Source organism: Podarcis muralis, chromosome 1 (assembly GCF_964188315.1).
Source record: "Podarcis muralis chromosome 1, rPodMur119.hap1.1, whole genome shotgun sequence".
Classification (NCBI taxonomy): Eukaryota; Metazoa; Chordata; class Lepidosauria; order Squamata; family Lacertidae; genus Podarcis; species Podarcis muralis.
The window spans coordinates 63,831,111-63,845,106 of record NC_135655.1 but is presented as its reverse complement, the minus strand read 5'-3'; the positions used below and the strand labels follow the sequence as shown (position 1 = coordinate 63,845,106).

General features: G+C 39.9%; 1 protein-coding gene across 4 annotated transcripts in view; it reads left to right on the top strand.

Annotated features, from left to right (window-relative positions):
- Positions 1-8,613, top strand: part of DCDC1 (doublecortin domain containing 1) — a 236,479-nt gene extending 227,866 nt beyond the window's left edge. For 2 of the 4 annotated variants that reach the window (XM_077929881.1, XM_028729825.2), the window contains exons 38-40: positions 1,356-1,465; positions 5,506-5,568; positions 8,087-8,613. In XM_077929881.1, coding sequence (XP_077786007.1) covers positions 1,356-1,465; positions 5,506-5,568 — 173 coding nt within the window. In that variant the 3' untranslated portion in view covers positions 8,087-8,613. Of the gene's footprint in view, positions 1-734; positions 929-1,355; positions 1,466-5,505; positions 5,569-8,086 lie in introns of those variants that run through there. The other 2 variants (XM_077929878.1, XM_077929879.1) reach the window with 2 other exon arrangements.
- Positions 8,614-13,996: the final 5,383 nt, after the last annotated feature.

The window sequence follows — 13,996 nt, the reverse complement described above, 5'->3', positions numbered from 1 at the left end:
GTAGTCTGGATGGCAGCCATGGCCAGGTGTGATTAGCAAAACTCTCCCTGGCCATGTTTGATATGCACCTGACCAGATAGATATAGATATAGATATAGATATAGATATAGATATAGATATAGATATAGATATAGATATAGATATAGATATAGATATAGATATAGATGATATAGATATATAATGAATCCGTTTAACTTGAGGGTTATTTTGAGTTGGAGCCCTTTTGTACTCCATTGATGACTCTAGAACACTTGCCACTGTCTATTTCCCCTTCACTTAACACAGAAGAAACACGACCAATGATTCAGGTCTGATAACAGTCACTATTATTTTTTTTAGTGATGGGGTATGTGGGTCTTGGAAAAAAAGGGAAATCCTAATCCCATGCCACCCCTGTATATACTCAGCACAATATAAGATAATTTTGGTGCCCCACCACAAGTCCTCACCATAGCAAAAAGCAGTGGCAGAGAGGATTGTTCATAAAAGAGTAAGGCCCCATGTGATATATCTGCACCATAATTTTAATACACAATATTTTAATGCAGTCATGCACATAATTATTTCATTTATGAATCGCTTCTTATGAAGCATCTAAAAGTTATTTCACAAAACAATAAAAGTATATATGTATGTATGTATGTATGTATATATATATATATAGTTACATATATAAACATAGTTAAAACGGTTAAAATGATTACATATGTGAAAATAATTTCAATCCAATACAGATCATGTCCAGGATTAAAACCTCCATTTAGAAAACTTGCTGGAAGAGGAAAGTCTTCAAGAGGCACTGAAAAGATAATAGGTGCCTTACTGATATGTAGCGAAGTATAGGTGCCACTACACAGTAAAGATCTGATTCCAACATCATGTGGAAGATGGCATCTGCAGGACGCCCCCTTTCAAAGAGTGCACTGATCAGTTGGGTATATGAGGGGAAAGACTTTTTTAGTATCCCGATCCCAAGCTTTATAGGGCTTTGTATATCACTAGCACATATCAAATGTAGCTCAGTGGCTAACTGGCAAAATTAGGGGAGGGGGCAATCCATGCGGATAAGGTGAACATTGACATTTCCAGGAGATTCCATTTGTATCTACATCCACGTCCTAGACTTCATGTCATTCCTAACAGTCCCAGTCCAGAAATAATCTACATCCATTGATTAATTCCAAACTAGAATCACCCAACCCTATTTCCATATCCAACTATTCTTATAACTTGTCCATAAACGAATATAAGACTTGAAACGTATGACAGTAACAACTTAAATTATACATTTGCATGTTGTAAGAGATTGGTAGACAAATAATTTTCAAAACTGAATTTTAAAACTGTTGTTTCAGCCATGAAACATGAATTGGAAGTTAGAGCTCTTTATGCCAGAATTCGGAAACAGCACGGTCCAGAATCTACCAACATTATTGTCTTACCATCAGAAAAAGTTACCGGGAAGGTTGTATCATAAAATTTAAATAATAGTACCGCATACTATATAATTGACTGTAAATTATGTTGTATTACTAGTAGTCATTGATAGCCTTATCCTCCATGAATTTATTTTATTCTTTTTTAAAGCCAACTGAGTCACTGGCCATCATTGCCTCCTGTTAGAGTGAATTCCATGGTTAAGTATGTGCTGTTTGAAAAAGTCATTCCTTCAGTCTGTCCTGAATCTTCCCACTTTCAGCTTAATTGGATTTCTCTTTGTTCTAGTTTCACCAGAAATGGAGAAAATCTCTCTATCCACTTTCTCCACACCTCTATCATGTCATGCCTCACTCGTCTTTTCTCTAAGCAAAAAAGCTCCTAATGTTTTGACTTTCACACATAGGGGAGTTGCTTGATCATTTTGCTTGCCCTTTCCCCCTACCTTTTCCAGCTCCACAGTTCCCTTTTGGAGGCGGAGGCAACCAGAATTCTATGCGGTCTTCCAAGTGTGGTCTCGCCACAGCCATAAATGCAACACAGTTATTAGCAGATGGCGCAGAAGGCTCTTAGCTGAAACTGATTAAGGATTTCCCTTATGTCACTTCTGTTGCGAAGGAGATCTCATTGGGAGTAAATCATAGCTAGGAACTCCATTTCTGGAGCAGTTTTAAATATTTTAAAATAATTGGACAGAAACTGTATCTTCACTCAAAGAAAAAGAATCAAGGGAGAACAAATGTCTGAAGTTAATTGTTGCAGGACTGTCAAAGCCACTAGAGGGGGAGTTTATTTCACTGACTTACTAGGTAAATTTTTAAAGACAAGTGATTATACAAATAGAGAATCTTTGAACAAAATTCTTTGTCCCTGACATTGTTGGTTAATATTTGTTGCCTTTAGCAAAAAGAATTTCACCCATAAGAAGTTCACAGTGAGTTCCATGTGGATAATTGGAAAGGGAAAAAAGCTTTCTTTACATCATTCCTCACAAACAGCACTTACTGAGAAGGTCTACAATCTACTCTCATAACTGTGTTCAGTGTGTAGAAACTTCATCCTGTAAACCACTTTAGGATACTTTACGTATAGTAAGCCATATATAAATTGACTAAATAAAATAATAAACAAAAATGATGACTAGCTACAAAATAACTTGAGCAAGCCAGTACCTCTTCGTTGTAAAATATGTCTAACTTTATTTTTCTATAAGCTGAATAATATATTATTTTCATAAATTAAATATGTGACTAAGGGACAATTCAGTTATTAGAATTTTGCATGGATTATTTGCAATATCCTGTTTATGGAAAAATGTGTGCTATGGTAACACACAAGAATGATGACTGATTCACACAGCCATTTAAAAAAAAAAGTGGTGAGTTGGTGAAACCATACATGTGGCCAATCTTTTGACTGCTCTGATATGTGTTGATATTTACAGTTTACTAACCTTGGAAACTTTCAGGTGAAACATGATCTTAACACATGTGAGATGTCTATTGAGGTATTTATATCACCGCTATATCAGATTTGTGCCATCACCCATCCCTAACAGATCTGTCCAATTCAGAGAGTATTTTGGAGTTCAAAACATTTTCATAGCTCTGTTGTTGTGTTGATCCCCTAAATTAAATTATTCACACGGTGTATTTTCCCATTCACACAGGGACTAAAATCACTCCTGCATCTTGAAATGTAACCTAGTCACTAAATAGGTCAGTCCTGTCAAGCAAATTTAGTACTTGCTCTTACCAATGCATCTTTTAAAAATATTATCTAAAATAGATTCTAGGGCTGCTTGATAAGAATTGAATACCACTCAATTATCTAAATACCTGATTATGTCAAATGTCTTCTAGCCTCCCAAATTTTTAATAAAGTTAGTAATTTCCGGTCATTGTACCTTATTGATTTGAATCAATTATTTCATTCCACACACCCCTTTAATATCAGCAGGACTCCTTTTTATCATTAAGCTGAAGTGCCACCAAACATCTCTGATCCTGGCAGCTTTCTCTGAGAAATGTAATTTCTGCTGCTATGGAAACATTAAGGTGATGCAAATGAAAATCAGGAGTGACAAACCAATGACCATACTATGTACAGGGTGTTCTCTGGAGAACTCTGCCAGTCTGCACATTCCATAGGAAGATTTTTCCTTAAACAGTTTTTTAAAATCCATAATTAAAATGTTGACTTAATAGAGAGTTTTTTGCACGTTGTTTTAAAAACAAAACAAATGCAATTGACTCTGTGACTGTTTTCCTTCCTTCCTTCCTTCCTTCCTTCCTTCCTTCCTTCCTTCCTTCCTTCCTTTCTTCTCCCTTGTCTACATCACTGCTAGCATTGTTTTGTTAGAAATTGTGTTGAACTAGTAGAGTCTCACCTCACTTCTCGTTTTAAAATTCCAACTAAAAATTGTGGATCTATTTTGTTCCTTCAGCATCATTGAAAAAGAACTTTGCCTTGGTTAACAACTTTGTCAATTGTGGGCCAAACAACTGATGACGTTAATGCCATGGTTTGCCTCTGAGTGCAATGCAGGGGCCCTATCCAAAGCGGAACCGTGGCATGGAGTTAGGGAGACTGCAACCCTGGGTTCCTCATGTGGCCTCACTCACAATCAGGGGTCCCGTGGCTGCTATTTGCATGAGAGTTCCCCACCCCATGCAAATAGCCGTTGTGGAGAACCCAATCTTGATTGGGACTGGAGGGCAAAAGGTTAAAGCTCTCCAAGCATTCACATCACACACTGGCTATTTGTGAAAGAAAAATGCTGTTCTCAAGGGATAATCACATTATTTACATCATGTGTAAAAGGTATATACACATTTACTGATTAAACAGACAAAAAGGAAACAGGTGCATGCAACTATAGCCAATTGAGCCCCATATTCCTGGTCTGGAGAGCCTTGTTCTTCCATCACCTTCACCATGCTGAGGTCACATGTACCAAGTTGGTATCAGATCTGCTGGCCTCCTTCACATTCCTGTGTCTCTGTACTAGTCCCTACACCCCTGCACGGTAGAAAGTAGACCTCATCCATTGCCAGTTCCATTGCATTCAGCGTGCTGGAGCATGTAAGAATGTGAGAGGGGACCCACCACCCTCTCTCCTCCTGCTGCTGCTGCTTTCTTTCCATTCTCTGCAACACCAGAGACTATGCCACTCCTCCCTTTTTCACGTCTCTAAGTCTATATTACAAGGAACAGCAAGCTGCAGACAGTAAGAGATTAATGAAGAGCATCAGCAAGCAGAATCAAGAAATGTTCTTGATTATTTTAATGGCAGAGGGAGGGTGATTGCAGGCCCTGTAGCTGCACTGAAGAGGAGGCTATTTATTTTGGGTAATCTCTGGATAGGCTCTTGATGGGGGAATAATAATAATAATAATAATAATAATAATAATAATAATAATAATATATTAATACCCTGCTCATCTGGCTGGGTTTATTCTGGGGGAATAAATGGATGTGTGTGAGAGTGAGAGAGAATCAAAGACAAAATGAAAAAAAATAGGAAGGTGGCTTGGGGTTAGCTCTGGGATTGTCCACTTTTGATTTTGGCTTCAAGCACTGGTAGTATGTGTCCCAAACTACTTTTCCTCAATGGAACATGGCTCTCAATTTTTAAAAAAGCCTCAACTTTTTGGGGCCCAGAAGACTGCAAAACCAGGAAGACACTTGAGTTACTGGAGATCCGTCATATGAAGCTGGTTAGCTTGGTGGATCAGCAGTTGCTGTACTTTGTCTCTCTGTATGTGGAAGCTCTGTATTAAGTCATGCTGTGAATGCATTCAAGCATTCAAAACATGCAGGGCAGAAGAAGTGCAAGTAAGGCTAAGCACACTGGAGAATTTAATGTCTTATGTTCCCTTGAAAAAGCTCGGTGTGCAAAAATGACCCTGGGAGGAAATATTTTAAATAAAAAATTACTGCAGAATATGTAGCAGAATAGTTTTAGACAGTATGACTGAAGTCTTGGCAACATCATGATTCCTCTGAATTTCTTTTTTTTTAAAAAAATGCAGCAATATTAATAGTGACTTTTAAAAATATATACAGGTCAACACAAATGGCAGTCTTCTGGCTCTTACATGCAGAACTGATCAGCATTCCAACGACTAGGTAAGTAGTCATTGACGTTAAAAAAAATCTAGTTATTTTAGCCAGTGCCAACTCAGACTCATGAGGCATTCCATCCCTTTCAATAAATGTCGCTAAATCACAAGTAAATGTTCTTAGAATGTTTTAACTTGCTATTCAATTGATATCACTTGTTTTATCCCATAGGTTTGGACCTCTGTATTTCCTAAACAGCACCAGTTTTAAAATCATTCCTTATTTTGCCATTTCTGTAGTCACTTCCAATGCAGCCAGTTTGAATTGCATTGGTAGGAAGTGATGTTGCTGCTCCCCAGTCAAGAATGTATCTTCCTTTAGAGAAGTGACCATGCCTAACCCCACACATTTTCCAGGAGAGCTGCATTGGGGTGGGGTCGTAACAAACATTTAACATATCTTGGCACAATCTGGGATAGAGTCAAGCATGTTTAAAACCATGGTCTATAATGCACTTAATTCTGCTAGTTCGTGACCAGTGGTGTGTGTGTGTGTGTGTGTGTGTGTGTGTGTGTGTGTGTGTGTTATTACACAAGGGTTCAGTCTTTCACAGAATGCATGGAAAACTTGCATTGCAGCAATGCTACTAGGAATACCACCCACCACCATTTTTTAAAAAATATGGGGGGGGGACGCTATGAATAATTCAGAAATTAAATTAAAAGGAAAAATTTTCCATGTAAAAATCGCATAGATAAGTTGTTTGCTCTCTGGTGCCATCTTTATAGTTTATAACGCATTCAAAGCATTGTTTTTTGACTAATGTAGCTGAGTCCTTGGTTTAGCTCTGCGGACCTTTGCTGCTAATGCATTTTAGTGTTGCTAAAATGTATTAGGTTGGTATCCAGATTAGTTAACAAATGTTAATGGTTTCAGATGCATCATGTATTTTTCTGTCCCCTCAGTGACCTTTGGAGAGTGACAGCCAGAGACTAATCCATGCCAGGCAGACCACAGCTTATGCAGACAATTCTGTTTAATGAATGCCAGGGACTGCAGTAGATAAACAATAGCTCCTTTCCTCTTAGGATCACATTTTACAGTCGACTCTGGGATCTGTCCCATGATGATAAATTCCAGAGCCTAGAAGCCTACACTCCCAGTCTGGTCAGGATAGCATGGTTGCCACCTACACAGGTGCCCTCTGTTCAGTTCTGCACCCAGATGGACCCACCACAGAACTACTTTCTCCCTCCACTATCCTCATCTTCTGCCCATGCATTCTACTTTTATCAAGAATTCAGGAACCAACCCTACTTGAGTGTAGTAAAGTGGGTGGTAATCTATGTATTCGCACTGAGTTCTCTGACCACCAGTCCAAAAAATATACCATAGTAGTTGAACCATCTCCACCTATTTCTGACTCACAATTTTACGTATGTCTGTAAAGGCACTGAGCTTTCGCTAACTGGTAATATCTCCCTTAGTTAAGCAGTGAAACCAATAACATTCTCATCCATAAAGTCCTAGCTTCACTCCCGCTTTTACAGCACTGCCTCAAAGGAACTGTAAGCACCTCATATAACCATTCAGTGGAATGTGTGCTGGGGAGTTGCGGGTTGGGGAAGTTCAGCTTGCAAGCTGTTCCAGGCCATATACTTGGAACGTAACCTGACCACAATTAAGTGTCGCTCCAATTTTACAGTTTGCGTGTAAAAAGAGCTATCCACTTTTATCCTTTTGTAAAGTTTTATTTCTTGTAGCTATGGACAATGTTCAATGTCAAAAAGGAGGAACCTGAAATATTAAAGGCGGACAGTGAGTTCCAGAATTAAGCTTTTTGCTGGTTAGCAAATTGCTTTGAGAAATATGGATGTAGGAACCCCACAAGAAATAGCAATATTTTCTTTTAATGTTGTTGACCATAGACTCTCTTACATCTATGGATTTTCCCAGAATAAAGGCGGAATCTCTCCCAAGCAGTCTATCTCAACTGTGTTTTACATCCCTTTTGCTCTGCTGGAACAGCCAACAGCATTTAACATGACACCTGTTTTTTTTTTAAGGGAACATCATAACACTTCCTGGTATTTTGCACCATATCATTAAAGATCACTAAACTTTTTCTTTGCTGTTCCTGTCTCTTTTTAATGTCTGCCTTTTCTTGCTAACAGTAAAGACCAATATTAATGGAAAACCCATTAAAAAAACTATTATCCAATGAAGAAAAAGTGAATGCACTCAAGTGTAAAAGGAAGACTTATCGATCAATTTCCAGCTAAACCTGGCTTGCCTGACACTTTGCAACAGTGGAATGTGTTTTTATTGCATGGCCAGGTAGTTCAGATTTCCGGTCATTTTTAGTAAAGACCCTTTTTATAACGTGGATAAAATTTTATCACAGAGCTATGAAAAGAAAATTAGGCTTCATAAGTCACATAGGACCTTGAAGAAACTGCTTCTATAAATTTTTTAAACATTATCAAACTTAATGCACCTATTCTGACAAATTAGTGTTTATCTTCCCCCTCCCATAATTAACTAACGGATTTCCTTTTTCCCCCTCTCCTTTTTCCCATAAAAGAAGAAATTCTTTGGCTATCGGTGAATATTACCAGAAAACTGAAACCTTATCTGCAGATTTTAATTAATCGAAGATATAAGTTGAATAGATTTTTGTGGTCGTTTCAACAACATGCCCACACTGGCTTATGTAAAATGTACAATGACAATATTTCATTGAGTTGACTTTTCTCTGACCTCTGCACAATATACTGGTTTTGGGAAATCAGTTAGTATGTGCAGCAGTTTTGAATGTACTGGAAATGCTGAGCAAAAAGGAGACGTATATCTTATGCCACATGAAATCACCAGAATTTGATGTTGTGTTCTCAGTGGTTTCCGAGCTACGCGTATTAGTGTCACCTCTCAAAATAAATCAGCAATTTGAAGGTTATGGCTATTTAAAATAACTTTTAGTGCCTCTTAAGTACTTATGTAATTATAAGTTATCATTTAAATTACAAACTATTGTTATGTATTTTGGAGATCTATATTTCTGTCTGAATCTTTTGAAACAATTTATAATATTCCAATTACAGTTTGTCATAAAAACCCTATAAAACATTAAAGTTATTTTTAGAGCTATCTCTGGATTCAGTGTCCTTCATAATAAAAAGTTTTGACCGAAACTACATGCATTCAATGATCCATATGATTATAGGGAACAAAAAGGACCCCATTAAATGCAATAGACAGCAGCAATCTGTGCAAGCAAAGGATTTGGCTCTGCCTTTGAAATTAATGGAGGAATTCATTTTAGGCAGCTGTGCAACTGAATTTCTGCTCCTGGAATAGAAAAAAAAGCAGCCCAATACAATCTTACAAAAATATGTGTTTGTTAGAACACATACTTTGAATACAGAAGGTCCCATGTTCCATTCTTTGGAATCTAAGTTAAAATGGATCAGACAGCAGGAGATGGGAGCCAAAAGCTCAGCTTGATGGACAGAGAATTTGACCTGCTCTGAGTCAGCTCTTACATTCTTAAATGAGGGCTCGTAGCAAAACTATATGGATAGAGTTATATGGTGACAAAGAATGCTTTTTATATCAATCACCTCATATTTTCATGAATTTGAGAAGGCTTCCATCTGACCACATTCTCTTTTTGAAGCCTGCTGCATCAATAATACAATGCCTCTGCTTGGTTGGAAAGTTCTGAAGGCTTTCTGGTTGAGGGAGGGGGATGAAGAGAGATATTAATACAGTGGTACCTCAGGTTAAGAACTTAATTCATTCTGGAGGTCCATTCTTAACCTGAAACTGTTCTTAACCTGAGGTACCACTTCAGCTAATAGTATCACTCCCGCTGCCGCCACACGATTTCTGTTCTCATCTTGAAGCAAAGTTCTTAACCCAAGGTACTATTTCTGGGTTAGCGGAGTCTGTAACCTGAAGCGTCTGTAACCTGAGGTACCACTGTAGCTTTGTCCTGAATACAAAAGTGCTTTGGCTGGAGGGGCAAGTTCTCCTGTTTGTGCTATCAAGTGTGATTTAAGTAGAAATAAATCAATAAACTAGAGATGCCATGTTTTCATTAAAATGGCATTTGATCTCATTAGTTTAGATTATGATGAAAGTGCAGGGGATGTATTAACCCAGTCACTCAAGTGGGAACAAATTTGTTTTCATTCCTGGCATTCTGCAACTGGTTATTTCTAGAAATAAATTTCTAAAGTGGAGCATTTCTACTTTGCAGAGCAGGATCAAAAGATGGAGGTGCTACAGTTCAGTCACAGACCATATGTTTACATGTGGAAAGTCCCAGGTTCATAGGAAGATAGGAAGCTGCCTTAGGAAGCTGTCAGATCTACTCAATCAATCTCAGCGTTGTCTATGCCAGGGGTAGGGACTCCTCCAAAGATCCCAGCTTTGGCCTGCAAGATCATGTTTCACAAACCACACCTGCCATCAACTGACATCATTGGACGATGTCATCTGATGAGCGGGGTTCAATGCTGCCAAGTGCTGCTTCGCCACTTTGTCCCCTGGCTGCAGGATTGCGCTCTGCAGTCACCAGCTTCAAAGTGGGATCCAAAATGAATCTTGTGGTTGTGTGTGCAAACCCTTAATAAAAATGTTAGATAAAATTTGTGAGCGTCTAAACCTAACAGCAGAACGTTGCTGAAGTTGCTGGCCTCTCGCATATTTTTTGTAACCTTGGGCTTTTCTGTCTTGCAACTTCGCATCTGGAAATGCCGAATCCAACTTAAAATATTATTAAGTTGTTTCAAATGCAACTTTCACCACTAGGTGGTGCCTTATCTCACCTAAATCCCAATGTCTAGGTAAATACAAATATTATAAAGGTATTTTTTGCCACACACCCATTTTTTCAAATATACTAAATAAAATGAAGGAATACAGAATGGGGTGGGGAAAAATTCTTTCCAGGAAAATAAGGATTTGCTCTAAGCCTTACTGCAGTATGTGTGGATATAGGATTGCCATTTATAAGCCCTTTCTCTTTTCCAGCATTTATCTTTTTAAAAAAATAAAAATAAAATCCAAATTTGAAACCTTGTTAGAATGTCAGAAGTTTGCAGGTGGGGGGAAAACTCAGAAAGAAAGAAAATATGGTACGCCTTTCCAAATCCCAGGTCTCCCACTCTCAATATAATTGAAGACAATATCAAACCGTATGTGGCAGTTCTTATATACCATCAATTGTCAACTTCCTTCCGTAGCATAATACATTGTTCTATTATCATCAGATTTTAAAGAGAATAAGGGTGCAATCCTGAATTGCCCCCCCATGAGCTTGGTGTGGATTTATGGAGCGGTGGGACCACCACCACAGCCCTGCCACATGGCAGCTAAGACAGATGTTGTGGGGCATGCAGACTTGGGCATAGCCAGGACTTTTGCTGGGAGGGGGGCAGGCCTTTTCTTAGGGGGCAAAACCTCAGTTAGCTATGTATTTTTATTGATTTTTATTGATTTAGGGGGGCAGCTGCCCCCTCTGGCTATGCCCATGGATGCTGATTTCTGTGCCAGCCAATACATCTGGGCCAGCTCAGCCCTCAGGTGCCCTCAGTACTATCATTTAGGTACCATGCAATAACATTTCAGGACTTTAAAGAACTTTTAAAGCATTTTTAACTTGGAGTAGTCTTTATTTTTTGATTGCTGCTGTTTTAGTTTGTTATGTTAGTGTTTAAGCCACCGCAGGAACTTCAATTTATGTTGACAATACAAGATAAAAAAGGATGTAAGTATTTAAATCATTGACTAGATAATTATGGGATAAAGAGATGTGATCGCAGGGCCGCACAGTTCAAATCTGGGACAAAAATGAGTGAAACTTTTTAGGAAACATTAAAGTAAATGGTTTACACTCAGCCATACATTCAATAGGTCTCGCTAGTTCTTTATCTATCTACAAAGTCAGTTGAAACATGGTGCCTGCAATCCAGCAACAGGCACACTAGTTTCTTTCAAATACATTTGTTTATCATGAACTCTTACAGAGAGGATAAAGTTACCAGTTGTTGTCACACACAGAGAGGGAGAGGGGGGGCATTGATTAAGCTATTAGGATATCGTGAAATTGATTAAGCTATTAGGATATCGCTCCCGTTGCTTGGTCCCAGCGCCTGCCAACCTAGCAGTTCGAAAGCACCTCCGGGTGCAAGTAGATAAATAGGGACCGCTTACTGGCGGGAAGGTAAACGGCGTTTCCGTGTGCTGCGCTGGCTCGCCAGATGCGGCTTTGTCACGCTGGCCACGTGACCCGGAAGTGTCTCCGGACAGCGCTGGCCCCCGGCCTCTTAAGTGAGATGGGCGCACAACCCTAGAGTCTGTCAAGACTGGCCCGTACGGGCAGGGGTACCTTTACCTTTACCTTTATATCGTGAAATACTCCCAAATATTTTGACACTTTGGGCTGAGTTTTTAGCAACAGAACATTTACAATTAGTGTGGCTGATAAGAGGGATTTGGCTGGAATAAAGTTCACAAAAGGCCTGGGCATAGACAAGAAGGGGAACGGAGCATGAAGCAGCTAAAGAGAAAGGGAAGAAAGGAAAGGCCTTGACAGGAGCAAGCCAGGAGTAAATCACACCAAGCAAGTTGGAGTTAACTCTTCATTAGCAAAAACATGATCTGCAAAGGTAGGTCCTGCTTCCATGAAGCACCTGCTGAGACTGAAGGTCCCCACTTCCCCACAGCTGCCTAAGTCCCCTCCTTGCCAGGGTTTCTCCTAAGCAATCTGAGACTGTGTCTGTGTGAAGCTAACTTCTCCTCTGCCCTCTTCATGCCTCTCCTGGTTCTGGGAGACCAGTGGGGAGGGGAGTTTGTTGCAACAGGAGAGGGATACACCCGTGACTCTTCACCAGCTGGACTCATCTCTGCCTCTTGGCCTCCCTCCTCTCCTGCTTCAGCTTCAGCTTCTGCCTGTGATTCTGGACTTCTCTCTGCTACAGGCTCCCCCCCACTCACTGAACCCTGTTACCTCCTCCCAGTCCGCTCCCTCTTCTCCCTGCGATCACTCATCATTGTCCCACCACCAATCCCCAGCTTATGAGCCTTCTTCCCGTGCGAGTTCCCCAGTTAGTTCCTGCCACCTTTCCTCTACCTCCAGTCTGTGACAGGCCCACAGGAAAGTGGGGGGGGGGGAGGGCCCATGGGAAAGGTGTCTGCATTCTTTTATATTTCTTTTACATGCCGGAATGTAGTGATGATATAAAAAGGAAGTTATTTATGAAAATAAATGCCCCTGATCATACTATCATAAATCCACGTAAGTAATGATTTCAGTGTATTCTACTGATATATGCCAGACATATTCTTCGTGAGGTTGCTACAGTTCAAATCTACACTGGGGTGCACATTGCAAAGACGGTGAAAGCTGACACAAACCTGTAAATGTTACTTATTAATGGCCTCTGTTAATAGCGGGGGGGGGGGGGGATCCTGTGTTAAATTGTTCAAATGGCTGCTGTGTTTTAAAGCTGAAATAAATTTAATTCCGGTTGCTTCATGTAAGTGAAATAGGTCACTACCTTTATTTCAGAAAGCTTTCCCCCGCCTTTCCCTTCATAGCAATTTGCAAAGTCTTGAGGAACTAAAAAGTCTACCTCCTTTCCATTTGGGATTTTAATTATTTTTAAGTCAACGTGGAGATAAACTGAAATGTGTTTATGTGTTGCTGAGCTTCAGCAAGACGCCTTTGATTTGAAACCAAGGTACAGCTCTTGCACAGAGTCACCACATTTGAAATGACATTTATTTTCTCTACGATGCTGTATGACCCACTTATATCTGTCCCACACTCCTGCCGAGAGATTTAATATTGAATGGAGGTGGGGATAAACACTGCATCCATCCAACAATTCCCCTCCTCTTTCTCTCTGAAGATTCTGTCCTTGTCAAATGTAACACAGCTGCTCTACCTGGGTGAGGCTAGATTTGTCTGAAACAAGGAAATGGAATTTCATCCACTGGCACGGGGACATTCTAAATAACAGCCAAATAAGGTTTTACTTAGTGGCCTCCTATGCACCTGCCCAGTAAAAACCAGCTGTTTTCCCCACACCCCTAAATGGTCCGTTTGACACTCAAAGGGCTAGCGGCTGATTTGGAAAAGATAATCCAGCTCAGAGATGGATTAACAATGCCGCCTTTTTGCTTTGTTCTGGCAAGGAACGAGCAGCCTTTTCAACATTCCTGGCTTGGAGCACTTCCATTGCCACTAACAGCTGAGGTGTTTACAGTTCATGGTTTCTAGGGTGACTGTATGTTTACCAATCTCCGAGCACGCCATGCAGGCTGACTCTTGAGAACACATTCGCTACAAAGCGTGGATGACAGGATACCGTCATCAGCCAGTTCTCCAGTCCAGAAGCAGATATCATCAGACCAAGTGTTGTAGCTACATATGGAAACATTGGAAGCTCATCATTAAGGGTGGCTGGGGTAGTGTCCTCCCGTC